Raw genomic sequence first — 27,994 nt, 5'->3', positions numbered from 1 at the left:
CTCTACACCAGAGGCTGTGGTGTTCTAGCCTTACAGGATTTTTATCTTTTTGGATACTATTTCATACTAATTCATATTTTATTATAGCCATTTCTGAGTCGAATTGACAAGGTTTAAGGAAATCGCCAGCGGGTGAGGATTTGGTTTCATTTATTTTCCGTAATTTGACTGAGAAAGCGTCTCCTTTGAATCGACACAGAAAACGTGTGACAAGACGGTTTGTGAATGTGATCAGGTCTGGACATACTGTTTACTGTGTCAGTATTTTCATTATTGGTCGAAGGATATGGAATGACGATACTTGAGTGTATGAATTATGCGTCATTTTACTGTCAATGCTGCCAAATTAAAACTTTTGACGGGTCATAATTGCTCTATATTTGTATGTTTCACATCACCTATTGCCTGTCCCTGCTAAATTGTAATTCTTAGTATTTATGTTGTCATGTGTTTCCAATGCAGGGAACTTCTTACCAGCCAAATGGAAGCTGTGGAGTTAATGGAACAATCACCTGAAAATGTGACCGAACAAGACAAAGATGGTGAAGCAATTGACATTGATGCTCTTATTCCTGATAAGTCACCCAGCTCTGGACCCCAGAGTGACTATGGTTATGATGAGGAGTATCCTAAAAGTCAGGAATCTATGATAACTGATGCTCAGAGTGCTGAATTAAATGAAAATGAAGCAAGTGTTGAAGAGAGTGACAGTGAGGAAAGCCCAGAGTCACCACCAGCTCAATATGCATCTCCAATGGAACATGAGTTTCCAGTTGTTGTTGAACAGCAACAACCTTTAAACATCAGATCACCTGTTGATATGCAGCAGGGGGAAAGACCCATATCTCCTAGTCCCGATCATGGCGAAGAGAGTCCAGGTAGTCCTCAAGAACTGCAAACTGAGACCAGTTCTCATTTGCATGAAGCAAGTGATGCAATGGAAGATAAAGAAGACACCCAAGGTTCTGAGCAAGGTGAAGCAAGTTCTGTTCAAGAAGAAGGTGATAGTGTACAGAATACATGGGGAGATGACACCCCAGCATCCCCAGAACCATCATCTATGACAGAAAATGACTCTGAAGTTTATCCTCAACAAGAAGACCTGGGTGCAGACTCCACAGTTGACCAAGAAGATGCAATAGCAACTTCTTTTGCCCAGATAGAAGATGGACAACATGCTGACAGCTCAGGACACATTTCATCACCTCTGAGTCCATCTACTGACAAGGTTTCTGAAGCTGTGGCTGAATATCAAAATAAGGAACAGTGTGATTCAAAGGAAGAAGAGGACCTGTATTCTCTTGACCTGATGGAAGGAAACACTGAACAGAGCGAGGATGGTGTATGTGACAGTGCTGTCAGCTGTAGGGAAGCAATGGCAAGAGATTCTGATGATAGTGTCAGAGAATCAGAATCTTCCCCGCATGATGACAAGCATTCTTTACCTCAGGTTGATGCAGATTCCAAAGTATCTCAGAGTATTGACAAACCACAAATATTCTCAGAAAGCGATGTCAGTGTGCCCATTGTACATAGTAGTGTTGTTACTAGTTCACCCAGGGCATCAATAGAGCATAGCAGTGCACCTTCTAATGATACATCTGGTAGCTCTGAAGTGTCACAAAGTAACATTGATCCAGAGTCAGATGTTCATAGTTCAAGGGACCCGGAAAAAGATATTTTGAGGAACATTTCTGTGGAAAGTGTAGATGCTCTTAGAAAATTTGAGGACATAGGTGAAAATCGCAATTCCAGTGCCATCCCTAATGGTCATGATATTTCTCCTGTCCACAGAGACAGTGATAAAGCAGGTAAGGTGCAGTCAAATACCAGCTTCAATGAAGAGCATGTTGAACTAGATTACGATGAAGAGGAAGGTGATGATATGCATGGGCATGCCAATGACTCCAAGGAAGCAGGAGAAGATGAGGACAGGCAAAAGGATGGAGATGAAAAGGTTTTCTTTTTACTTTTGAAACATCAAATAGTCATTTCAACATCAGCATGATTAGACACCAAATGCAGAAAAGATTTTGTTAAGCCTTTTATATGGCATTTTGTCTTCGTGTAGTGTGATGAGTTTGATTTATGCACTTTGCGATAACCCTCATTAAATAATGTTGGACTTGCAGGTTACATTGAATGTGATACTGATAAATTATCCACTCCTGTAACCATGGTAACCATGACCAACTGATTAACTGTCTATTTCTGCCACCATGGGAACATAAGCCCTTTGAGGGATCATGGGATAGCCTGGTGGTCAAAGCTTTGCTTTGTTATGTTGAAGACCAGGGTTTGATTCCCAACATGGACACAATGTGTGAAGCCTAGTTTGGTGTGTCTGCCCTGGCTGCGATATTGACGAAAAATATTTCAAATCTTGAAGTTAATGTGAAAAAAAGCGAGTTTCCCTTTCTTGCCTTAAAATAATGTAACACATTTTTATTTGGACGTATTGGCGTATATTGTAATTTGAAGTTCACTGCAAATGGCCAGAAGCGATGACATACAGTCAAGTCTCGTTAATCCGACAATCAGCTTTATTCAACACTAATGATTGGAACCAATTAAGTCAGTGCTATTTAGACTCGTAATCCGACAGTCTCGCATTCTGACTCCTACACCCCTAATTTGCAACGAATTACCAAAATCACTCATTAATCAGTCTCGTTAATCTGACACAGGGATCAGCGTACTCTGTGGTCATCTGCCCGCGAGCACACAGCCCGTGTTTTGAATCGATACAAGTCAATTATTACAACGGCTGCAGAGAAAGTTGCTTTCCAATAAACAATGAATGCTTTGATAAAACAAAACAGGATTTATTACATGCTTAGATTACCTCAATCTCATTAAAATCATATACAAGTTCTCACTACCGCCGAAGACACCCCATTACAGGTCACGTCAGAACAACCTTTCGCGAACTATGACCGACCAATGCAATGACTAACAGGAAGACGTCATTAGCCAGTAAGAAATCAGCTTTCTTGAGTTTTGCGATACAAGTTTCAAACTGCCGACTTCCATTCCAGACCATGCTTTTTAAAGTATTTCGAAACAGTCATACAGTCCATAATAGTTGTTTTGTGTTAAGCTTTAGAGGTTGCATGATTAGAAAACATTTTTTGCTAACAATGTAACATAACAATATGAATATTTCATTCTTCATTTTTTATTACATGTTTGTATCGTTATCTTTCGTGTAGTTTTCCGATTTTCGATCACGAAGTTGATACTACCAAATTTCGTTTATCCGACATACTCATTAATCCGACATAATCATAAGCAACCAGCCATGTTGGATTTACGGGACTTGACGGTACATAACTAAGCTCATAATAAACATTGCAATTGAGTACTAGATTTAGACAGTGCTACTCTGAATCAAGTGTGGTCAGTTTGATTACAAAAGTTGATCAAGCTGTTATGACAATTGCCAACCGTGTATGACAGAGTCTTTGTTCTGGGTAACCTGTCAGATAATCTTATCACTTATAATTACAAGCAAAACACAGCTTGCCTTCATACTAAACATATCTGGTAAAAGAAAAGCATTTGTTGTGAATTCATAACACTCTCATTTACATTCAAGGGATTGTGCTAACTTGTATAACAACACTTAGAATCTGTACAATCTCATATGAACCTCCTACTTTTGATTTCATGTTGAGCAGTTGGAGTTAAGTTTGTGAAGGTGGCAATGATATTATTCAATCGATATCACCCTATACTATGTTATGGAATTCTAAGTCTGTGTCTTGGTGTTATTGTGTTCTGATTATTTTTTTTAGTTTAAAGGCAGGGGTTACTCACATTAAGCATGATAAGTTCATGACACATTTTAGGCTAAGGGTTGACATTCAGATTAATTTGGTGACTCACTTACTTCATGATTTACAGTGTTGGTAAACATGAGATAATAACCAACTCCATCTTACGTGGGTAATACAGGTCCACATTTATTTTTAAGTCAAAATTTCATTACAGGAGGATGTTTAGGGTAACCAACATGGGATGGGTTGTATAATCTACTCTAGACTCAAGCAAGTCAAACAAACCCACTAGAATACTGTAGCATCCACTTATTGTGGGACAGAATTGTCCATCAGTAACTAATCTGAAATGAGGGCCTTAATGCAAGGTAAGATAAGGAAGTTTATTACATGCTTGAAGCTAGGGTTTGCTCCAGGATACAGGCAATATTAATCATTTGAACCGAGGATCTTGATGTGAACAGTTAATATCCTTGTTTGAACATGGTGTGAATTAAATACACAGCAAGTGCAAGAGTTTACCATGGTTTGCATTGTGTGATATAATCTTTCAGCAGGATGGGGAACTGTCGTCGTCTGATGATGAAAAGGATGATGGCGAACTTGAAGATGTGAGTTGATAGGTTGCTTTCCTTGTTAGTGTCATGTTATTAGAGTAACTCTTTGTACACATTCTAATGTTTTTAGAATCATACTGCAATTTGGTGAACTTTGTGAAGGTGCTTTTACCATTGTAATTATGTGGCAGTGACAATGTAACCTCATTCTAGTGTAAGCACAATATCTGATAGCACAAATGATGATAGCATATGGATTTATCTAGTATTTTAAACTAATCAGTAAGTGCCCTTTGCAGGCAAATTGGAAAAAAAACATTGTTTTGTCGAAAATTAGGAATATTTATGAAGTCATTATTTCCCAAACTTCAGAGGTTGACATGACATACAATGCTGTTATGGAAAACTAAGTATTAAACCCTTTTTCTGATTATCGATCCTTATATCAGTGAAATGAAAGTCACTTTTGCGAAGCTAGAACATTTAGACATGTTTGTAATTACCTGATTTGGGTGATTATACTTCTAAATTACAAATTTTGCGGTGCACCTGGTGCCAAATATTGGCTCCTGGGAACACCTAGGTAAACCCTTAAACCATAATGCATTGTTTGTAAGAATACCAGATGTTGATGGTCCATGTGATATGATGAGCCTTGTATGATAGGAATTGCCGTCAGAATTCTATTGCTGACAATTTCTAATCTGACACATGGACATAATGCTAATCATGCTAATACTTGATGATATATTTGCAAAGGGGAAATGTGCAGTTTTGAAACTTGGAGATGTAAAATAGATGCTTTCTAAGTTGTTACCATGGTTAAAGGGGTTCTGTTTTATATTATTTAGGCTGATTATACACTTGTACTTTAAAACATGTGCTGAGGTATTTCACAAAAAACAAGACAGATGAGGATGTTTCAGAACATGTCCGAGTGATGTCAGCAAAGGCAGATAAGTGACACATTGTATTTCCAGGATGAAGATTGTGAGGAAGGGGAGATAAGAGAGCCTGGAGGAAGGCGGCCATTTGTGAAACCTATCTGCCGTTTTTTCACCAAGGGAAATTGCACATGGGGAAATAACTGTCGCTTCCTGCATCCTGGAATAAATGATAAAGGTAATATGTGTGAAAGGCAGTTTCAGTCTGCGGCTTTAGCCAAGAGTTCGAAGTCTAGTAAAATTATGTTTGGTCCAGTAAGATCAGCTAACAGTAGTCCATATGATAACACTACAATGTACAAAACATGATGCTGAGAGCCAATGTTTGGGCTAGTGGGTTCAAGAGTGTTTGAACAGGCTGCAGGATAAATGGTTGAAGCCATCTGTTTTTTTAAGTGGAAGACAAAGTACAGCAATTCCTCGACATAGCGCTCCTGGATGTACCGCTAGCCCACATGCAGCAAGGTGTAACCCTTGGCTCCCACAAATTCATGAAGAATTTCCCTTAAAAAAGCATGTTAATGAAAATTAAGTGACAATTAAACTGATGAAATTAAATTCCCAGTCACAGAACACATGTGTGTATTTGTTAAACAATTACATTCATGATATATTGTATCTGGCTGCATGTGATCATAACCATTCTGCCTTTTGCTCCATTTGTGAAAAACACTAGGTATAAAGATCTGGCATTATACTCCCTTAAAATCAAATCATAGCAACAAGAAACTTAAGCTACATTGTTCAATTTGATACTCATCTCAGCTTATTGTGATTGGTAAGACAACACGTGAGATGTCTTCCAACTTCAAACCTACCACGCGTAATGCAATAAACAACAACAGAAACAATTGCTTCTGGTATTTAATCGTGAGAGACCTAAAAAAAAACCATTGAAACTTCATTGTTTAAATTGTTTAATTATGAAGGGTATAAATTTGTATAGCCTTTATCATGGCAGCCACTGCGAATACATCTACGCAACAGGCGTACATTAGAGTAAATAAATGTGTTGGAAATACATATACAGTTACATGTACCATTCAGTTGGCTGTAACCACCGCTTTAACCAGTGTTTCATCACGCTTTTCCCATACATAATATGGGTAATATATAGAGGATATTATATGAGTATTCATGTCATACCATGTTTACAACATGAGTGCCTAAATCGCTCGGGAAATATCGGAATTTAGGCACGAATGTCGTAAACATAGTATGATATGAACACAAATATAATGTTCTTATGTCTACATACAGAGAAAGAACAGCAAGTCGCAACAGCAGCGGAACCACAATTTTTCGAACGATGTCAGCAATCTTCAGGTGTGACGTCGGTTCTAGTGTGTTGTCAGTGGTATATCGAGGAATCACTGTGTATTGTTTTTGTGTTTCAGGCAACTACCGGTTATTTGAACCTCCAGGCTACAATGGTGGTGTGCTGGGACGGCTTGGACCAACTTGGGGTCCAGAGGTTAGTTCACTCAGCATGGAATGTGAGCCATCACTTCTTTCCTTGTCCATTTGTATATCCTCATACTGGTTGGAGATCATATCTCAGAGAGTCTTTTATGTGTTTATGCTTTTTCACAGATGAAGTTCATACAGTGCATTGAATGCAACATGTTATTGAAGTGAATTTAATAATCATAATAATATATTACATATGCATAAATGTGTAGTCAAGGCTCCACATGGTAATATGTCTGGAAAGAACATATGATTCCTGCTCCTGTTGTTGCCGTTTGACAGTGTTTGTGTATTGCTGCAATATGGTTGTTTCAGCCTGGTATAGAACCGGAGTTACCTCCCCCTCCTCCGGAACCCCCTGCGACAGAGTCAGCCTGGGAGAGAGGCTTGAGGCATGCAAAGGAGGTAAGCAGCAACTCCACAAATTCAATTTGATCTTTTAGGTTTGAAATTTTGATTGTTGCCTGATGTTGGCTCCTTCCCACGCTTACTCCACACGTTGATGTTCCATCCACCATCCATATTTTGCCACATCATGTTTGCTTGGCTTGTGCTTTGATGTATCAATATGCTTATGTCAGCTCTTGTTCATGTGCTATGTACTTTTCTTTTCTGGGCTAAAAAAATGATAGTCTTGATTTTCAGGGACAGCCCACATCATCATAACGTCTGCTGCATGTTCTGTTATTATTTCCATTTTCCACAAAAAAATCCTTAAATATTCCATGTCTCTAACACACGACCCTGACTATGGAATGCTACAATACTAATAAACAATGAGAGCCAATATAGAATGCAGTTACTTCCCTTTACATGGATTGATTGGTCAGACTCCCTTACTTGGTTAATACATGTCATCATATCCTAATTGCGTGGATCGATGCTGATGATGTCAATCACTGGATTATTTACAGACCGCCTTCGTATAGCTGGAATATTGCTGAGTGCGACGTTAACAACAAACAAACAAACATAAAATAAGCTGGAAATAGTAATCAGCTGTTCACACATTTTCACACCTACCTGGGTGAATAAATCTAAAAAATACTTAATGTCATGGCCAATTTCATAACTGAAAGGAATATTTAATACAGTGATAGGGAGACCGAAGACTTTGTATCTCGTCTAATGTTCGTTTCAAGGTTCATGGTAAGTTGATGTGATTTCCATACATGATTTCGATGAAATCGATTAAACAGAAATGAATGAAATGTTGATAAAAGTTGTTTTCATGGATAACAAATGTAAGTCAAGATACATTGCCTGAGAACCAATTCTTTTATTATACCCCCGTTTTATTATACCCCCGTAAATCGGGGGTATATAGCGTTCCGTCTGTCCGTCCTTCATCCGTTGGAGCTTTTGTACGGCCCATAACTTTTTAACCATGCACCCTAGCTTCAAACGTGCCACACCCATTAACCACAAGGAGTACTTGTGCCTTTTGCTTGTTTGAAGATTCTAGGTTTTTTTTTTAAATTTTTGCCGTTTTCATGGACATATTAAGAAACATCAAGAATGTATGTTGTGCTAAGCATTGTATCCCACACTAGATTGAAATATATATGCAAAAACATGTGTTCATTTCAAACATAATGCATCCTCATGGGGTTACAAAGGAAAGGGCAGTTCCTCTGACTTAAAGCAACAGGTATATTTCATTAATTAACAAACTATTTACTATTTGTTGTTGACCAGCAGGGATAATGGGGTTAGGTGAGCTTTGCTCACTTCTTTCTTGTTTTTTCAAGCCTTAATTTTTTACTTATCCTGCTTTACTCCTTAATGCATTCACTGCTTACCTTACGATAACAAAGACAGTGCTCAGTGATGGTCTTGAGTGAAAAAAAGATGTTTCCGTTTTCAACTCCTACTTTTTGCATGGACCATTGTCGCTGTCAAGTGACCTTGATGGCAAATCACCTTCACCTGGCAATTCACCATAGTCATCTAGTGTACTGTTCAATGACCAAGTCACAGATATTAAGGCTAAGGTCCCTAATGAGACTGCACTCAAGGCATTGGAAACATGCGTCTCAGTTTTTCTCCCAGCGTGCAGGCAGTTCGGGCAATTATAAGCCAAGACGCTCATCACTCAAGGAAGGTCAGTACCAGATTTCCTTTCAAGGTAAAGGATGTTGCAGGGGCAAACCACAAGGCTCATATCACTTAAGCTGGTTCTCCCAATTTGGGTTTTACAACAAGATCTGATTGAGACCAAAGACAACTGTCTAAACCACTTACAACTGTGGTAAACATTTCCTGCATGCAACAAAGGTTTGTTTTTTCCTCAACATTCGGCAGAGACTGGACTATAAATTTTCCTGACAATTCTGTTGGTTAAACAATTGGTGTCAGTACTTTCGTTGAATTTGTAACGTGACAATCGTCTGGAAGACAATTGTACCAAACTTCAAGATTGGACATGGGACAGAATCGTAATATGCTGCCGGGTACCATTCTATGGGGGTCATTGTACAGGCAGCACCAGGCGTACAAAATTTTCAGGTAGATCAATTTTGCGCATACACCAGCTAAAGTCACATGTCCTACACAGAACTCAGAAACACCACTTGACTGTTTACCACACAGTTCACTGTGGACTGTCAGTTGTGTGGAGCTTGTACCTCACCTCCAGCATATTACAGGATTCGAGGTTAATACGCAGGGTGATTTAAATATGGTACGTGATGCTGCAGTGTGAATGTGACTGAGTCACGATCTTCAGCAGACCACTGGTATCAACATGCGCAATATCGAGGCAGTCACGGAGTATGAGACTCCTCCCTTCATTGTCACCTCAATATAAGAACAGGAGCATTTATGCGGCTATCATAGTTGTAGAGAACAATTTGTTACCTGCTCTTCAACAGCCACATATACTCTTGTCAGTGGCAAGTGTTGCAAGGTTTGCGCACATCAGTTTCCAAGACCCGTATGCAGCTATCACTCTACCATCTCAACTGATGATTGATAGTCAAACGTCTCCTTATTCGGACTTATCCCCGAATTTACACCTGTTTGTAGACGTTTCCTGGCTGGGGTGCTCTTTCACAAGGCCAGACAGCCTCAGGGTTGTGGTCCTGCACACAACAGAATTGGTGCTTTAACAATCTAGAGTTTGGAAGTGCTCATTCTGGCCATCTCACATTGGCAGGAGCAGCTACTGTCCAACTCACAATATTCACTGACAACAGCATGGCAAGGCAAAAAATCAGGATCCATCGTCACAGCTGCCCTCCATTATCCTGCAGGCGTACGACCTAGCTGGTATGGACCCGCTTAGAGCCAACAAGCCCCATGAGATCCATGCCCTTGCTTCAACAATGGATCTTGTTCGATCCAATCCATCATGGAGGATTGTTTTGGCACTTGGATACTATCTTGGCCAGTCGTTATATCCGATATGTGGCTCTTGAATATGTGTAAGGTGTTCATATTTTCAGTCCCCTGGTGGTGGCGCAGTAGGTCACGAACCCTGGACAGTCTTGAATTTAACATCGCGGTAATGACCTCACAACCTCTCTGCTAGCAATTACCCCAGACCAGAGGGTTTGGTGTTTCCCGCTTATTCTAGCTGCATGAATAGGAATTTCGAACTTGGCGGATGTCCTTTCCTACTTTTCCTCTTTCCGTGACTGGATTTCACACCTCCTACTCTACTATGTGTGGCTCTATCACACAGGAAGGTGTGTGGATTCCGTTTTTTCCCGCTCAGGATGCTATTTGGTTCCCAAGACTGGTCCTGAAATTCTGTCTGATAAAAATGAATAAAGGTAGTAATCCGAGATAAGATAATTTATAAGAAAAATCTAAATGTTTTTTTACATTTGGATATTTACCCTGCATATAACATTTGTTACATTTGACAACTTTCTAAATGACATTATGTGTTCATACATGAAATATCCTCTGTGTTAGACTTATCCTACATATGGTTGTGCAAGACATGTCATATAAAGTAGAACAACTGCTCTCACACTTGATGTTTCCGTGGTTACAGATGCGTAAAAAGGCCAACATGAGGAAAGAACAGGAGACCAATTTTGAGGAGAAGCGTATGAACTTGTCCCTTGATGAGGAGCGCGAGGTGAACAAGGAGAATGAGAGGAACAAGTATGTGAAGGATCCCTACTATGACCAGTGAGTAAAGATTTTACAATTTGTTGTAGTAGTTTTGTTTTTATCTGATTCTCAGAGTGAGGGCACTTATTTTTGTGTATGGTCAGTGTGGGTGTTTTTCACTTGAATATTCAAACTTGATATAAACTTGATGTATTGTTTTGATCATCAAAAGAAAAGACATTCACATAATTCCCTGAATTATCATGAACAATGTGGTATCTCTAGGAATGTAAATGTAAAAGGCGTCAATAAGTGGTGCACTTGTGCCCAATCCCTCTGTCTTTTGGGGAATCAAATATGTTTTTAAACAAAGAAAACATTGGGTAATATGGTAACTTTATTTCAGATATGATGATGAGGAGTACTATGGGAAGTCTCAGGTCCATGGCTGGCAGGCTGGGTCATACGAGAACTTTGAAGTTCGATGGACAAGGGAACAGGAATTCTCTCCATACAGGGTGGGTACTGGGAACATCCTGGCCCAGTCTCTTTTAATTACTGGCACACAGGCTTGATATGGCTGGAATATTGCTGGAATATTGCTGATCATGGCATAATATATTTTTTTTCACATGGTTAGGATAAAGAAAGAGTTGGGTTGGACAGTCAGAAAAATGGAAGAACTGTTTTCTAATTGATGTGCAAATACTTTGACAGAAGCAAAGAATAAAGATGTAGATATGTTTCTTTCTTAATATGCAGTTTTTTGCAGGTCAGATGGATCATTTTAAGTCAGTGAAAAAACAAACTTATGTTAAATTGCAACGGTAGACACTTAGTTGAGTTTAACCCGTCCCCTGGTCAACTTGGACTGGTGGTGAGTGTAACTAGATTTAGGAATCAGACAAGTGCTCTTGACAAGAGTATCACACTAATTTCAGGGCAAATGGACTACATGCCATGTCTAACCTTCATTTCAAACAGCCGCAAAAGAAAAATCTGAGCTATGAATTAAAGTGCCTTTTTTATACCACCCGGCGCATGATTTTTGGGCGATATAGTTGATGCCTCGCCTGTCCGTATGTCCATCTGTAATCATTTTGTTTCCAGAGCACATCTCAGAAAACGTTCAATATCTTTCAACAAAACGTGGCAGATATATCAAACAGATCCTTTTGTAGTTGATGTAGTGCCTTTTGCAGATTTTTGGCATTTTTCTTTTCCTTGATTTCCCTGGAAACAGTTTTGACTTTGTGTAAAAAGTGTGGGGATAGGTGTTGTTTCTGGAGCACAACTTGAAAACTGTGAAAGACTTTTCATCCAAACCAGGTACATGTATTAAACAATTGCTGAAGTGGTGCTCTTTGCTATTAAGGAATATTTCAAAATTTGATTTTTCTGTTTCCATGGAAACAAGTTAGACGTCTGAAACGGATATAGGTGTTGTTTCCGGAGAAGGACTAAAAAACTGTTCAGCATTTTTCATCCAAACTTGGTAATGTATTAATCAAGGGCTAAAGTTGTGCCTTTTGCTATTTAGGAGTTTAAAAAAACAACATATTCCTGTTATGCAACTGTCAGATGATTTGTTCTTTGGAGTTTGTTGGGACCGGGGGCATTTGTCATCATCTGATGCTTCTTGTTTGGATTTGCAAACACATTTACAGTAACAACTTCAACTAATGTTTAAAAAAAGGAAGGGGTAGATATATATTTTTATGAGTAAAACACATTCTAGTTTGTTTTTTGTTAAGCAATACATTTTTGAGTTTCCATGGCAACAAGTTTCATATATTTATCACAACAAAGATTTACCATAACAGGGGTTATTGATAACATGGTCCTCTTGTTCATGAAATGAGGATGGTGAACAGGTAGCTAAAAGATTTGCAAGAGATATTTTTACCAGAAGATAAATTGCCCAACACATTAACACTGCATGTCTTTGATTTACAGCATGAGAAGGAACGTGAACGTTTTAAAGAACGCCGCTACAGTCCTCCACTTGATAGAATTGAGCGATTGGAACGTCAGATGTAAGTTTATGATCTGAACAGACAAGTTTATTAACCAGTAGCTTAAGTATGTACATACTTTTGAAAAATAGACCATGATTGCAGAATCATCAACATCTTTATCCAAGGTCTATGTGCTAGTAGTAGATATTATGTATCCTGATGAAAGTAAGCTTGTGTACTGAGGTAGTGTTCATGGACAACTGCTTGTTGTGGCAGGTTCGACACACCACCTCGTACCCGGGATGAACGGAGAGACAAGTACCGGGACAACAGAATGGAGCCTCCTCCACCAACCCAGATGCCTCGGGGCCGTGCAGATGAGTGGCACGATCCTTGGCAGAGGTGAGATTGTAGATACAGTAAACAATGGTTATTACGAACTCAAAAGGGACACTAATTATCCCCCGCCGCGCGAAAGCGCGAAGCGGGGGATATAGTATTCACGACCGTCCGTACGTCCGTCCGTACGTCCGTACGTCTGTCCGTCCGTCCGTCCGTACGTCCGTCCGTACGTCCCACCTGTTTGTTGCCGCGATATCTCAAGAACTAAACACTGGATTGTCTTCATATTTGGAACTATGGTGTATATACAGACTCCGCAGACACCAGTCGGTTTTGGTGACCTTGACCCCATTTTCAAGGTCACAGCAGGCATATCTGCTTTTGGAGTTGGAAAACGGTGTTGCCGCAATATCTCAAGAACTAATCTCTGGAATGTCTTCATATTTGGAACTATGGTGTATATACAGACTCCGCAGACACCAGTCGGTTTTGGTGACCTTGACCCCATTTTCAAGGTCACAGCAGGCATATCTGCTTTTGGAGTTGGAAAACGGTGTTGCCGCAATATCTCAAGAACTAAACACTGGATTGTCTTCATATTTGGAACTATGGTGTATATACAGACTCCGCAGACACCAGTTGGTTTTAGTGACCTTGACCCCATTTTCAAGGTCACAGCAGGCATATCTGCTTTTGGAGTTGGAAAACGGTGTTGCCGCAATATCTCAAGAACTAATCTCTGGAATGTCTTCATATTTGGAACTATGGTGTATATACAGACTCCGCAGACACCAGTCGGTTTTGGTGACCTTGATCCCATTTTCAAGGTCATAGCAGACAAATCTGCTTTTAGAGTTGGAAAACGGTGTTGCCGCGATATCTCAAGAACTAAACACTGGATTGTCTTCATATTTGGAACTATGGTGTATATACAGACTCCGCAGACACCAGTCGGTTTTGGTCACCTTGATCCCATTTTCAAGGTCACAGCAGGCAAATCTGCTTTTGGAGTTAGAAAACAGTGTTGCCGCGATATCTCAAGAACTAATCGCTGGATTGTCTTCATATTTGGAACTATAGTGTATATACAGACACCGCATACACCTGTCAGATTTGGTGACCTTGACCCCATTTTCAAGGTCACAGCAGGCAAATCTGTTTTTGGAGTTGGAAAACGGTGTTGCCACAATATCTCAAGAACTAATCGCTGGATTGTCTTCATATTTGGTACTATGGTGTACAGGCGGGGGATATTTCGTCACTCTGTGACAAATACTTGTTTTAGTTTGTTATAACCATACTACATTTTAAACATGTATATAGGATATATACAGCAAATGCCCGGATCAAACAACAGTATGTTATATCCATCAGTTCGTTATGAGTGTGTTTGTTATAAACATAAGTAAAACATTTTCTAACTTGATGTTTAGATTTAACTCTTATTTGATACTGCTGGACAGATTGCTAGTAGTGATTTAACCTTGCTCATTCTCTTATACGTTGACATTGAGGAAAACGTCCTATCTTAACCAGTATGTATTTTATTTTTTTAGGTGACTTTTGCTTATTTGTTAACCCTTATTCAATATATTGCTGCACATTTACCAATGAGATGGGGCAATCTTATTACCCACTTCCCTTTACTGCTTACAGTTTTCTTGAAAGATGGGTTGAAAATGATAAAATGATTTGTTGATGCTGTCCTTATTGACAGGTCATTATGGGTGCATGTTCATTGTATTAAATGCTGTAGTTGCATGTAAGATTCTGGCCAGATGTAAAGATGTCTTCTCGTTCTCCTTGTGCAGGTCAAAGTCTCCAAAACAGAAACGACGTAGTTCCCGAAGTCATTCTCGCGGGAGACGAAGACGACGGTCTTACAGTGTATCATCTCATTCATCAAGGTGTGTTTTAGTGGGTGGGATCAGAAATCATTAGGATGTTAATGTTTTAATCACGTAAAGGAATGATGATAGTGAGGCTATTTATTATTTTGGTTTAAATTATTAATTATTGGCAAGAGAGTGACTTCATGCGTTATGACTAATGTTAAAAATAACTGAAATATTTAACAGGTTCAGATATTCTACAATATCACTATCTTGCTGCAAAAGACATTTATACAAAACTGCAAGTTATTTTTAAAGAATTAACAGGGCAATGAAATGAAGGATTTTTTTCCCCCTTGATATAATGCAGGGGGATATGGTCGACGCCTTGTCTGTCTGTCCGTCTGTGATAATTTTGTTTCTGGAGTTCGAACACCGTTAAATATTTTGCAACAAAAATTGGCAGTAAATCAAACATGCCCTGAAGTGGTGCCTTTTGGTATTTACAGATTTTTGGCATTTATATTTTTCTTGATTCCCATGAAAACAATATGTACTTAGTCTCATCAGGGGGTGGATTTTGTTTCCAGAGCACAACTAAAAAAAAAATGTTTAATATTTTTCAACAAAACTTGGCAGACATATCAAACAGACTTAGACTTTTCATCCAAACCTGGTACATGTATTGGCCAAGGTCTGAAGTGGTGCCTTTTGCTATTTAGGTATTTTTCCAAATTTGATTTTCCCCCTGTTCCCCCTGGACAATATCTCTAAAAGAGTGTGTGTGTGTGTGTGTGTGTGTGTGTGTGAGTGTGTGAGTGAGTGAGTGAGTGAGTGAGTGAGAGAGAGAGAGAGAGAGACCACACACCTTTTGTTGCATGTAAGTCAAATGGCTATTGTGAAAATTGAGATTTAATTTCACAGAAATTAAAATTATCATAACTTAGGTGAAAGAAGCAACATTTTATATTTTTTTTATTAAATTGTCTTTCAGTTCCTACTCTTCATCCAGATCACGATCCTCTTCATTTTCATCCCGTAGTAGTCGCTCATCGTACAGTCGCTCATCATCATTCAGCTCGAGGTGAGTGCAGGACACATGCAGATAGCATCTTGTATTGTTAGTTGTGTTAATTTGCAGCTTCCATTTTTGGAGTTTGAACTACTGAAACCAAGTTAGTCCAGTTTCATTTTGAAAGTTTTGACATCCATGTACATTTTAAATTAATATGGTTTTCAATTGACTTAAATACCTTTAGATTTTGTCTCATTCAGATATAAATGAATATTTTTCATATACTCATGTCAACTCATATGGCCACCTGATTAATAGTTTATCGTAAACAGATATGTTTGATGCAGTTTTTGTGAGGTGTTGAAGAAGTGTAGGATGAGTGTTTCCTTATTGTGATGGTACATGTGCTATGTTTGACAGATCTCCCTCCCCACGGCCAGTAGGCTCGAGGAAGTCGGGTCCACCACCACCAGAGAAGAAACAGCTGCCACCCTCAAAATCTTCGTAAGTTCTCCTCAACAAGACGTGTACAGTAGAGCCATCTTGTTTAAATGGTCCTTTCAGAGTCATACAGCATCATTGCCATGTAGTATTTCAAAGAAGGTATAAGGTTGGAAGAGATTTTTTTATGCAAAAAGTTTTAACATCAATTGTGTGGTACATTTTGTTGTAGTACTGGTAGAAAAGGGCCAACTTCTGATGAGAGAAAAGTGCCTCCACCCTCCAAGAACAGGTATGTCTCATTTCCTTGACTTCTGTGTTGTTCCCTTGAATCATGCTACTTTACATAGAGTACAGTGAAGAACTTTACAGAGTACAGTGATTTACTTTACATAGTGTACAGTGAATGACTTTTCATAGGGTACAGTGAATGACTTTACATAGTGTACAGTGAATGACTTTACATTGGGTACAGTGGATGACTTTACATAGAGTACAGTGAAGGTCTTTACGTAGGGTACAGTGAATGACTTTACATTGGGTACAGTGAATGACTTTACTAAGGTTACAGTGAATGACTTTACATAGTGTACAGTGAACGTCTTTACATAGGGTACAGTGAATGACTTTATATTGGGTACAGTGGATGACTTTGCATAGGGTACAGTGAATGACTTTACATAGGGTACAGTGAAAAACTTTACATAGGGTATAGTGAATAACTTTACATAGGGTACCGTGAATGACTTTTCATAGGGTACAGTGAATAACTTTACAGAGTACAGTGGATGACTTTACATAGGGTACAGTTAATGACTTAACATAGGGTACAGTGAATGACTTTACATTGGGTATAGTGAACGTCTTTACAGAGTGTACAGTGAATGACTTTACATAGAGTACAGTGAAGGTCTTTATGTAGGGTACAGTGAATGACTTTACATTGGGTATAGTGAATGACTTTACATAGGGTATAAAGAATGAATTTTCTTAGGGTACAGTAAATGACTTTACATAGGGTCCCGTGAATGACTTTACATAGGGTATAGTGAATGACTTTACAGAGTGTACAGTGAATGGCTTTACATAGTGTATAGTGAATAATTTTACACAAGGTATAGTGAATGACTTTACATTGGGTACAGTGGATGACTTTACATTGGGTACAATGGATGACTTTACATTGGGTACAGTGAATGACTTTACAGAGTGTACAGTGAATGACTTTACAGAGTGTACAGTGAATGACTTTACATTGGATACAGTGGATGACTTTACATAGGGTACAGTGAATGACTTTACATAGGGTACAGTAAAAAACTTTACATAGGGTCTAGTGAATAACTTTACATAGGGTACCGTGAATGACTTTACATTGGGTACAATGAATGACTTTTCATAGGGTACAGTGAATGACTTTACCAAGGGTACAGTGAATGACTTTACATAGTGTAGAGTGAACGTCTTTACATAGTGTACAGTGAATGACTTTACATTGGGTACAGTGGATGACTTTACATAGGGTACAGTGAATGACTTTACATAGTGTACAGTGAAGGTCTTTACGTAGGGTACAGTGAATGACTTAACATTGGGTACCGTGAATGAGTTAACATAGGGTACAGTGAATGACTCTACATAGGGTATAGTGAACGTCTTTACATAGGGTACAGTGAATGACTTTACATTGGGTACAGTTAATGACTTTACATAGGGTATAGTGAATTAATTTTCATAGGGTACAGTAAATGACTTTACATAGGAGGGGGCAGTGAATGACTTTACACAGTGGACAGTGAACCTCTTTACATAGAGGACAGTGAATGAATTCATATTGGGTATACCGAACGTCTTTACGTAGGGTACAGTGAATGTCTTTACATAGGGGACAGTGAACGTCTTTACTATGGGTACAGTAAATGGTTGAATGGTCATTATCAGTACTCCCATGGGTATTCTGGGTTTGAATTGGTCCTCAGTAAACTATGCCAGACTTATTTACAGGCCAGCGTGATGTAGCTAGAATATTAACTTATAATACTAACTTAGGTAGGCCCGTGAAGATCCGGGTTAGAATAGGCCTTCAGCAAACCATGCTTGCTGTTAGAGGTGACTATGCTTGACATAAGAGGCGACTAAGACCTCACTTTGATGCTTCCCAATCTCATTGAAATCAGATCTTAGTTTTCGCTAATCACTACCGCTAAACAAAGATCTGAGGACATCCCATTACGGGTCACTTCAGACTGACCTTGCTCAAACTTTGACCGACCTTTAAAAGGACTGACAAGAAGTCGACATTAGCCAATCAGAAGGCAGCTTTCTCGTGCTTTATGGCACTAATTTCAAATTGGCGACTACGCCTCGATCCATATTTTGACAAATTGTCGATTAAAAATTTGAAACCTGAACAAAAGAACATTTTGGAATGGCTATTAGATGGTCTAGATTGTATGGATTCAGTCGTTAAACCCGTAACTATCGTTAAACCTGTGTTAAAGTTTTCAAAACTTGCAAGATTGAAAATCACATTCCGACTGTCACTTTCATGATCTGGAAAGCGACGCTCTGATTGGTCAGATGAAAGGTCGTTCTGACGTGAACCCAAATTGATGTCCTCAGATCTTTGTTTAGCGGTAGCGAGAACGAAGATCTGAATTTAATGAATTGGATGCTTCCAGCATGAAAATTTATGTTTGTGCAGAGACTGTGTCAAATGTCAAGTTCCTTCCCCCATTTAAAGAAATATTTCATGGAGCATGTATTGGCAGTATTGTTTGAAGACATGTTGATGACACTAACTAGACATTTTCAATGAAGTAATTTGCTGAGAGTGGAGGACAAGGTCACTCTTCTGAAATAATCATAAAAAATATGTTTTTGAACTACAGATTGTAATATGATTTTGAGCAATGATATTAAATACAATAGGTGTCTTTTACTTGTTTGTATGTCCTTCTGTTTTATGGAATTTCACAAAGAAATTTCTCAGTTGATTATGATTAATTTGAGTTGAGGTTGAGGTTGTACTATGCTGTGAGTTTTACTGATATGAATAATAACGGTAATGATTATATCAAGAACATGAAAGAATTGTGCGAGAATGAGACTGTCACTGAGAGGCATGTTTGATAAGTCAAATTATGGCTGTATCCATATTTTCACTGTAAATGTATACCATGTTAGACGTACATTTTTTATATTGTCCTCTTGTACGTTCCAGTGATCAACCTCGAAGTGCTGTTACTGTCAAATCCAAACAGAGAAGTCCCGACAAGCGGGCTCCAGGACCAACAGGTCCGCCAGGAAAACCTGGACGACCAGGCCCCATGATGGAGGACCGGGGACGAAGGAGGGACAAACCACCTCATTTGCCAGCACCACGGTAGGAGTAAACACCATGTTTACATTTCTGTTATCATGTAACACTTGTGGAACATTTACCACCCCAACCACCCCAACAGTAGGAATAAAGACTGAGTAAATGTTGATGTTTTTTGTCTTATCCTGCATTACTACCTTATCAACCAGTTGTATGGCTTCCTTTCTCCAACAGCGAACACGAGACTGGAAGTGGCGAGGTCACGTATAATCACATCACTGCTAGTCATCGGACTGAACAGAAGTATGAGAATAAAGCTCTCCAGTTTAAAGAACCAGATAGCATCATTTGCCTTTCCCTTTGCTTATCCCTTTGCTTATCCGTTGATAACCAATATGTTCTCAATTGTGTATTTTTGGTCTGGTGTACTTGGGTGGTCTTATCAAGCCTACCTTAGGGTCATTGTTGCCTGACTTTGGCTTTTTCCAGCACATACTTTGTGTGTGTGTTGTACCATCCGCCATCTTGTTTTGCCACCTTGTCATGCCACGTCATGTTTACATAACTTGTACTTTGATAATTCAATATGCCTATCTTGTTCATGTGCTAAATACTTTTCTATTCTGGGCCTTTTAAGTGTGTAATTCTACTCTTTATATCATATTTTCTCCCATAAACCACTTGGATCACACTGAGGTGCTATTATCACCAACTACGGCACTATTACTCCAGGGCTATAGCGCCCCATGGCTCCTACTTTGTTTCAACCATCAATCAGTATACCTCTGGTGCCACTGGCTTCCGCTCCTGTGCTAATAGCTCATTTTATGCAGCATATGCACACACCTCTATTGCCAATAATTACAACTACTTCTCGTCCGTGCTTTGCTCCTTTAGAGGATGCCACGACGCCTCGTCAGTCTCATACATGTGGCTCTGTCTCTCCTGGGTCTTTCCGTCGTACTTCCAGGTCCTCTCACTCCAGACGTCGGTCCTGTAGTTGTTCCTTCTTTGACAACAATACAACTATCATTTGGACTCTTAGACGAGATCAGTTGGCTTTTCCTTTGAGTCGACTGTGTTGGAGTTAGACATGCACCTGGGACTTAACCAAGTGCCGGATTGGATAGCGGACAGGTCGCACCCGGGTCTGAATGTTGATAAAAGGGAAACAATTTGGTCATGCATTCCAACAAATCCCATGCTTTCAGATTTAATATTGGCATTGGATGATGATTTAGCCAAATTGTCCCTCACTGTGGCATTTAAGGTGCCTCGTTACAGGAAGCTTAATTTTCCCATTATGCTTTGGAAGCCTGGTATAAAGCACATTTCTCAGGACGGTGATTTACATCGCATGACTGGCTCACCCATGCAATCTCTGCATATGTTGAGATGGACATTCGGCCCTTATCCCTCTTGGTCTCGTCTGCTAGAGCCATTGATCAGGATCTTACCGAGGGCAATCCTAATCGGGTCTGCGGGCAGCGTTGACAGAGATTACCACCACCAGGCGCCTTGGTTATCTCGCCTTAACCGATTAGGATTCAGAGTTCAAGAGGCAACTCCTACACCAGCCCTGGAGTGCTTCCTTGCTATTCAATGGCGCTATCTCTGAAACCCACGCACATGTTTCCAGCTGTGCCCGTGATGAAACAGCACATCAAGTCAAAGGCAACGGTCAAGACCGTACAAAGTCACAAGGCAATTATCAACCCCGCCAATGCAAACACAAGTCCAGGTGTGGTGACCGCAGAAGCAGGTGCTGACGCCCTGGTAACCAACGCCTGGGATCTCCCTCCCCCAGTCGTCCCAGTCATAGACACTCCTGTAGGTGGGAGATTGGGCAGGTGCCAATTAGACAATTCTTCAAGATTCTTCCATTTGTCACCAACAACAGGGGTACCGGTTCTCTCTCAAGACAGACCCACTGTTAAATGCCCACCCCCTGTCAGGCTCAGTTCTTGCTCCAGACAATTCAGCTTCTGGTGCTCAAGCAGACGGTTGAGACAGTTTTCGATCCAGTGGCGTATCCAGGATTCTATTGAGCAGGGTTCCTGGTGCCCAAGAATAATTCATCCAAATTCCGAATGATACAGAATCTCGTCATCTTCAACAAGCATTACCTGGAACGTCCTCCCTACTTTCGTCAAACTACATTGAGACTGTTCAGGACCAATGGAGGACCAGACTGCCTTCCGAGCAATGGTCAAACGATCAGCTCACATCAGTGGCACATAATTTGGAAATTGAAAGCACTCGTCCTGGCCGTGTCTCACTGGCAGTCCATGCTTCAGCGCCAAGCGCTTGCCATATACACAGACAACATCACAGTCGTCTGGTGTCTTCGCAATCATGGGACTCATCCCTCCACAAGTTCCGGTTCATCCAGTTAGTGGATTGACTACACATGAGGTTCATTGTCCTGCAAGTCCCCGGTTGTCGCAACATCCTGGTGGACACTATCTCCAGGCCGGACAAAGTTGCTGCCACGGAGTGGATGCTCCACACTGATGCCTGTATCCTGGTGTGCAAGCGATTCGGTCTGCCACTGATAGACTATTTGCTCCAGCTAGAATTATCAACCCCACGGTCCCGGAACCATCATGGAGAGTTGTTTTTGGTGCTTGGATACTGTCTTCACTAGTCATTATTTCCTTTTTTACTTTTCCTGTTTTCCATGACTAGAATTTCACACCTCCATCTCTACTTCATGTGGCTCTATCGGACAGGAAGGTGTGTAGTCTCCGTTTTTCCCACTCAGGATGCTATCCAGTTACCAGATATTTTTTTACATTTGGATACTTATCCTGCATTACCATGTCTAAAATGCCCACCCATGACTTTGCTACCTCCTCGCAAAGTTGTCTCAGATGTCTGTTACTAGCAGTGGTTATTTGTGACCTCGCCACTTCTGGTCACGTGGTTGCTGTGGGAGGGAAAAATATTTAGATTTGATAAAGTTGTCATGTTACACTTGTGGAACATTTGTACATGAGGACAAAGTGAGAAGCCTGTTCTTGGTGTATACTGCTGCAGGAATAATGCTTACAGTAGTATCTAAAACCCACTTTGTCAGGCTCTTTTTTGGCAAATATTCAGAATGTTGTCGGTTGGTGAACTTCTGCTTTCTTTGTCCCGTTTACATAAAATACAATTGAGGTTAGCTTACATCTCATTGACCGAATTTCAGATGTCTCGAACTCTAGTAAGATAGTAACCATGGTAACAAAACTGGATGAACTTGTCAAATAGTTTAAACATATTAGAGTGTTATTATTTTGTTGTCCAGGCCCATGCCTCGGGCTGGCAGCAGGAGCTCCAGTGGCAGCAGTTTGTCTCGATCCCGGAGTAGCAGCAGCTCCTCCTTCTCCCGCTCCGGCAGTGGCAGTAGTGGGTCGTCAAGGTCAAGGTCTCGTAGTTCCTCCACCAGCTCCAGTGGCAGTGCTGATTCAGAACACTTGTACCGAGATCTGCCAGGCAGCAACAGGCCTGTCTCTCCAAAGAAGAAGGTGATGACCAAAGGTACGTGTGTTCTGATTCAATCTCAAGAAATCGAAGTAGTGATGTTACCTGTAAAATAATCTAAAGTTCTTCATGTCATGACTGTGTCATAAGTCAAGGTCATTTTATCATTAGACAATTCTATTTATCATCCAAAATCATTTTTTCAACTTTTTCGGTTTGAATGTAGCATGTAAAGAATCTACTGTAAACCATTGCAGTCATTTACAAGCAGTTACATTGTGGAGACTAATCTGGAAGCATGCCTGTTATAGATAAAAGGGTTGACAAGCCACCATCAAAACACAATGAGCCTCATCCTCCTCGCAGGAGAGATGTTGATCGGGAGAGGGAACGGGAGAGAGATAGGGATAGGGACAGAGGAGATGACCGTATGTCGAGGCAAGATGGACGATCAGGCGTCCGAGGGAAGGGACCTCCACCAAGCCGCCAGCCGACCACACCGGTCAAACCAAAGGATCCCCTCAAGTTGGTTGGACAGAAGTCCAACATTAAGCTTACCCTCCTCAACAAGGTATGGTTAGCCAATCATGTTTTGCTGTCTCCTGTCAAGCTCATTGTCTGTTGTGCTGATACGTCTTGGATGTCAACAATAATTTCATTTTTCAAGAGACAAAGCTAATAATGATGCCTTTATTGACATAGTCAGTGACGGGGAATTGTGATGAGTTATTGATGATGCTAGTTATTCCCCGCCACGAAGTGGAAGGGGGATATTGGAATGGGTGCCATCCGTCCGTCCTTCCATCTTTCCGTCCGTCCGAAAACAGTACCATATTTCTTCACCAAACCTGGCAAATAGATAGGTCTAGTGGTGAACTGGTGCCTTTTGATAGTTTGGGATTTTAAAAAAAAATAATTGTTCGAGTTTCCATTGCAACGACTTTGATTTAGACTGAAAATGGCGTACTATATTTCTTCACCAAGCTTGGCACATAATGTCATATCGCAGTATTGAATACATTTCCTTTCTTGTTGGTAAGTTCTGCATTGCTTGTGTGTATGTTCCTCCAAAAGTGTCATGGACACGGTTGTTGCATTCACTGACTAACTTCATGCAGAAACACAACTCATTACAAATACAACAGTGTAACTGATCTTAAACCTACTGGACTGTTTAAACACTGCCTCTTATCCTGTATATATTCTTGTCAACCATACTCTGGACTTCACTTGCTTGATAACGGTGTTAGAACCTACACCGAAACCATCGCCCCTAATTGTAATAAAGAAGTTGTTTGTCCGTATGTCTCATCCTTACTCATTCCAAATACAGTTACATATTCTATCATAAACTGCAGATGGGAAACACCACCAGTAATAACTTTTTTTAGTGCTACAATTAGGCCATTTTGTAAAAAGGCCCAGTGAACATAGTTCACAGGAGCTAATGCATTGCACACAACCGGACATGCCATATTGGCAGGGGATAGGAGTATTTTATGGACGTAATTAAGTAATTAAGGACAAAAGTACACAATAATAGCCACATGTTATGAATAAAGTATTAAATGTTACTAATAAAGGTCAAAATACAAAACAAAAAGAAGCCAGTTAAAAAATACAAAGTTGAAATAAAGGTAAAAAGTATGCCATAAAATAGTCAAATGTTACGAAAATATGTCATGAAAAGAAAGAGCTATGTGTACCAAAGAACGTCAGTGAGCACGTAAGGACACTAAACTACTAAAGAACACCAGATGGCGCTGCAATTTGTAAAACATTCCAAGTTTAATTGGCTTGTTCCGCAGAGTATATGATAACTGAATGCCGAGGTGCACAATGTATATTTCATCATTTTCATAACATCTCAGAAGTGAATATTGTGCAAGAATTCTGGCTCGCAGCACTGTGTTAATGGTGTAAATGTAACTGTAAATATTAAATGTGTGCAAGAATTGCACTCTTGCAGCACTGTGTCAATGGTGTAAATGTAACTGTAAATATTAAATCGATTTGAAAAAGAGACACTGCTAAGTGTTGTCTGAAATTTTGTTATGCGTAAAAAATACACAGCAAATGTCAACACTTATTATCGTAGACCGATATAAGTAATGTGCGAAAGTTTACATTTGATAGGGAAAATAGCTTTGCCATTAGTGATGCTGACAGTGTGCAATTCTTGCACAACATTCATTTTTATCCCCCAGGTATATAATGCAGTGGGATATATAGCGTCCGTCCATCCGTCCGTAATTATTTCCTTTTCCGGGCCAGAACTCGAAAACCATTCAGTGTATTTGATCGAAACTTGGCAAATCTATCAGTCACATACTGAAGTGGTGCCTTTTGATATTTTTATTTTTTAAATTTTTATGGAAAGAAGATGGACATAGACTCCATTGGGGATGGGGTTCGTTTCCGGGGCAGAATTCGAAAACCATTCAGTATATTTGATCGAAACTTGAAAGATGTAACAGTCACATGATGAAGTGGTGTGTATTTACACAATGTGTACATTATACATATGTGAAGTCAGTCAGTGGGTGCACGATCAAACCTGGAATGTTTTACAAATTGCAGCGCCATCTGGTGTTCTGTATTATCAACATCCTTTTGCAGTTTAGTGTCTTTTTGTGCACACTGACATTCTTTAGTACACATTGTTTCTTTCTTTTCATATATATTTTCGTACCATTTGACTATTTTTTGCATACTTTTAACCACTATTTTAGCTTTGTATTTTTTTACCGGCATGTTTGTTTTGTATTTTGACCTTTGTTTGTAACATTTGACTATTATTGCATACTTTTGTCCTTTATTTCAACTTTGTACTTTTTTACCGAATGGCAGCCTATAAGTTTTACCATAATCACAGATGTTGCATGTTGTCCATTGTCAATGTAGTGTACAAAAAGAGCATAGAGATTTGTATCGCAATACCTTTACTACAAGGCAAATGAACATGAGTATGAGGTATGTTTTTCAACTATTGTTTCAGCCTGCTGACAAGCCGATTGGGGGTCCAGGCCCTGGTCCTTCAGCTGCCAAGAGAAGGCAGTCCGACTCTGCTGCAGGACCTCCCTCGAAACGACAGGCCATCATATCACCACCACCTGCCAAGGCTGCATCAGGTTTGTGTGCTTTTGTGGAAGCTATTTCAATGAAGAGAAGTCTCATTGTGTCAGGCATTTATGATTGTCACTGAAGACTAGCTGTAATTTCAATCTTTTTAAAAAAAAGAAGTAAATTGATGTAACTTTCTGCATAAAAATGACATATTTTGTAACAAAATCACATTCTGTATTGTGTATTGATAGAATTATATTAAATTTTAGGCGAGAAGCAAAAGGTGCCGTCAAGACCTGAAAAGATGAAATCTCCACCCAAGGACAAGCCAATCTCTCCAACCAAGGCGCCATCTAAACCTCTTGTGGCAGCAGCCAAGGCTGCTCCTAGTGGCAAGGGGGCACCTGCTCCAGTTGTGCCCCCACCTTTACCAACTCCCCCAGTCCCAGCAGTCAAACAGAAGAAGAGCATGTCCTCACGACGAGAAGAGCTTCTTAAACAACTTAAGGCAGTGGAAGATGCTATAGCACGGAAGAAAGCAAAAATGCAGTGATGATAGTTTCTGTATAATAGGTGTAAATACTATATTTTTATTTCTATTGTATGAAGGGAGAAAGATACAGTTCTAAAATCTGTTTCAGTAATTATTGATTTGAGATGACCTTTTCTGTTGGCGCATGTTTAACTTAACATGAATATGAAGTGTGATATAGGTACTGTCAGTTTCACATGCAGGAAGCATCGACTCCCATGTAAATAGACTCAAGGCCATTAGTGGTGTGCAAGTTGGAAGGATTTTAGGAATGTCTGATTGAATTCATTGCAATATATGAAGCAACTTTGTTCTTGACAGGTGGAAATTTGAAATTGATCTTTTCTAAAACTGTAGTTATAATTATCAGTGATTTTTTTTTTCCATTATGTATCAATTGCAGTATGTGTATCATTGGAACTTACAAGTGATCACCAATGGTGTAGTTTGAACTGCAGAAACTACCGATGCTAATAATGATGGCTCAGCATGAATAAATGTGGTATCTTACAAAATCAAGATACATCAATTCCGTACTTTCTGTTCTTGATTTATTTATGATTTGCCCAATTTGAAATTCAGTTAAGAAAGGACTCATGAAATATGTATTATTTATACATATATATAATCTTACCAGAATGTTTTTTGATATCTCTATCACCACGAGTCGATAAACGTTTATATCATCTCACTCTTTGTAAACAGTAATAAGTAGTGTCTTGGGTGTAAAAAAAATAATACTGCTAACCTGGTTCAGTTACAGAGATTAGTGATGTCACAATTGTCTGTTCAGCATTGTGATGCAATTTCATTGCAGTAGTATCTCCTTTGGGGAGGCCAGTTTTGGATGATTAATGGCTTTGACTGAAGAAATATGTAATTAAGTACTTTATATTGTCTGAGCAGCTTCGTCATATTTATCAAGGAACATGTTAATTGTGTAGACTTAAGGTCTTGGCGCTCATACACATGAGCACATTGCAATTTGTCAGCATTATATAAAGTTACAAGATCCAATGGAAATATTTACTTCTTGTTTCACAATCATTTTTTGGGTCTTATGCCAACATTAATCTTAAAAGTTCTTTTATTGTCTGTAGGTATTTTGAGTTTGTTCATAAGAAGCAGTTAAAGTGCTTTAGTGGTGTGTTATGGATTTAGGAATGTCAGTCATCATGAACTGTACATATATCATTTTCAATT

At 39.6% G+C, this 27,994-nt stretch overlaps 1 protein-coding gene across 1 annotated transcript; it reads left to right on the top strand.

Moving 5' to 3' along the window:
- The first annotated feature begins 1 nt into the window (after nt 1).
- On the top strand, nt 2-27,765 carry LOC139454220 (zinc finger CCCH domain-containing protein 18-like). The gene is made up of 19 exons (XM_071235798.1): nt 2-132; nt 463-1,957; nt 4,334-4,390; nt 5,317-5,458; nt 6,678-6,754; nt 7,066-7,155; nt 10,754-10,893; nt 11,222-11,333; nt 12,772-12,851; nt 13,050-13,175; nt 14,927-15,022; nt 15,942-16,031; nt 16,383-16,466; nt 16,636-16,695; nt 19,627-19,788; nt 23,018-23,250; nt 23,505-23,764; nt 26,192-26,324; nt 26,529-27,765. The coding sequence occupies exons 2-19, from the start codon at nt 482-484 to the stop codon at nt 26,810-26,812; spliced, it is 3,702 nt and encodes a 1,233-aa protein (XP_071091899.1). The 5' UTR covers nt 2-132; nt 463-481; the 3' UTR covers nt 26,813-27,765.
- The last annotated feature ends 229 nt before the right edge of the window (nt 27,766-27,994 follow it).

The sequence above is a fragment of the Haliotis cracherodii genome, unplaced genomic scaffold, assembly GCF_022045235.1.
Source record: "Haliotis cracherodii isolate W230 unplaced genomic scaffold, xgHalCrac1.p SCAF_10, whole genome shotgun sequence".
NCBI lineage: Eukaryota > Metazoa > Mollusca > Gastropoda > Lepetellida > Haliotidae > Haliotis > Haliotis cracherodii.
This window is presented reverse-complemented; position numbering and strand designations above follow the sequence as displayed.

What these genes read in the sequence shown, in the direction of transcription:
- LOC139454220 (XM_071235798.1), top strand. Translation starts at nt 482, where the DNA reads ATGGAAGCTGTGGAGTTAATGGAACAATCACCTGAAAATGTGACCGAA. An exon ending in CTGCCACCCTCAAAATCTTC is followed by an intron (nt 16,467 to 16,635) that starts GTAAGTTCTCCT and finishes ATTTTGTTGTAG; the next exon opens with TACTGGTAGAAAAGGGCCAA. An exon ending in CCTCCACCCTCCAAGAACAG is followed by an intron (nt 16,696 to 19,626) that starts GTATGTCTCATT and finishes TGTACGTTCCAG; the next exon opens with TGATCAACCTCGAAGTGCTG.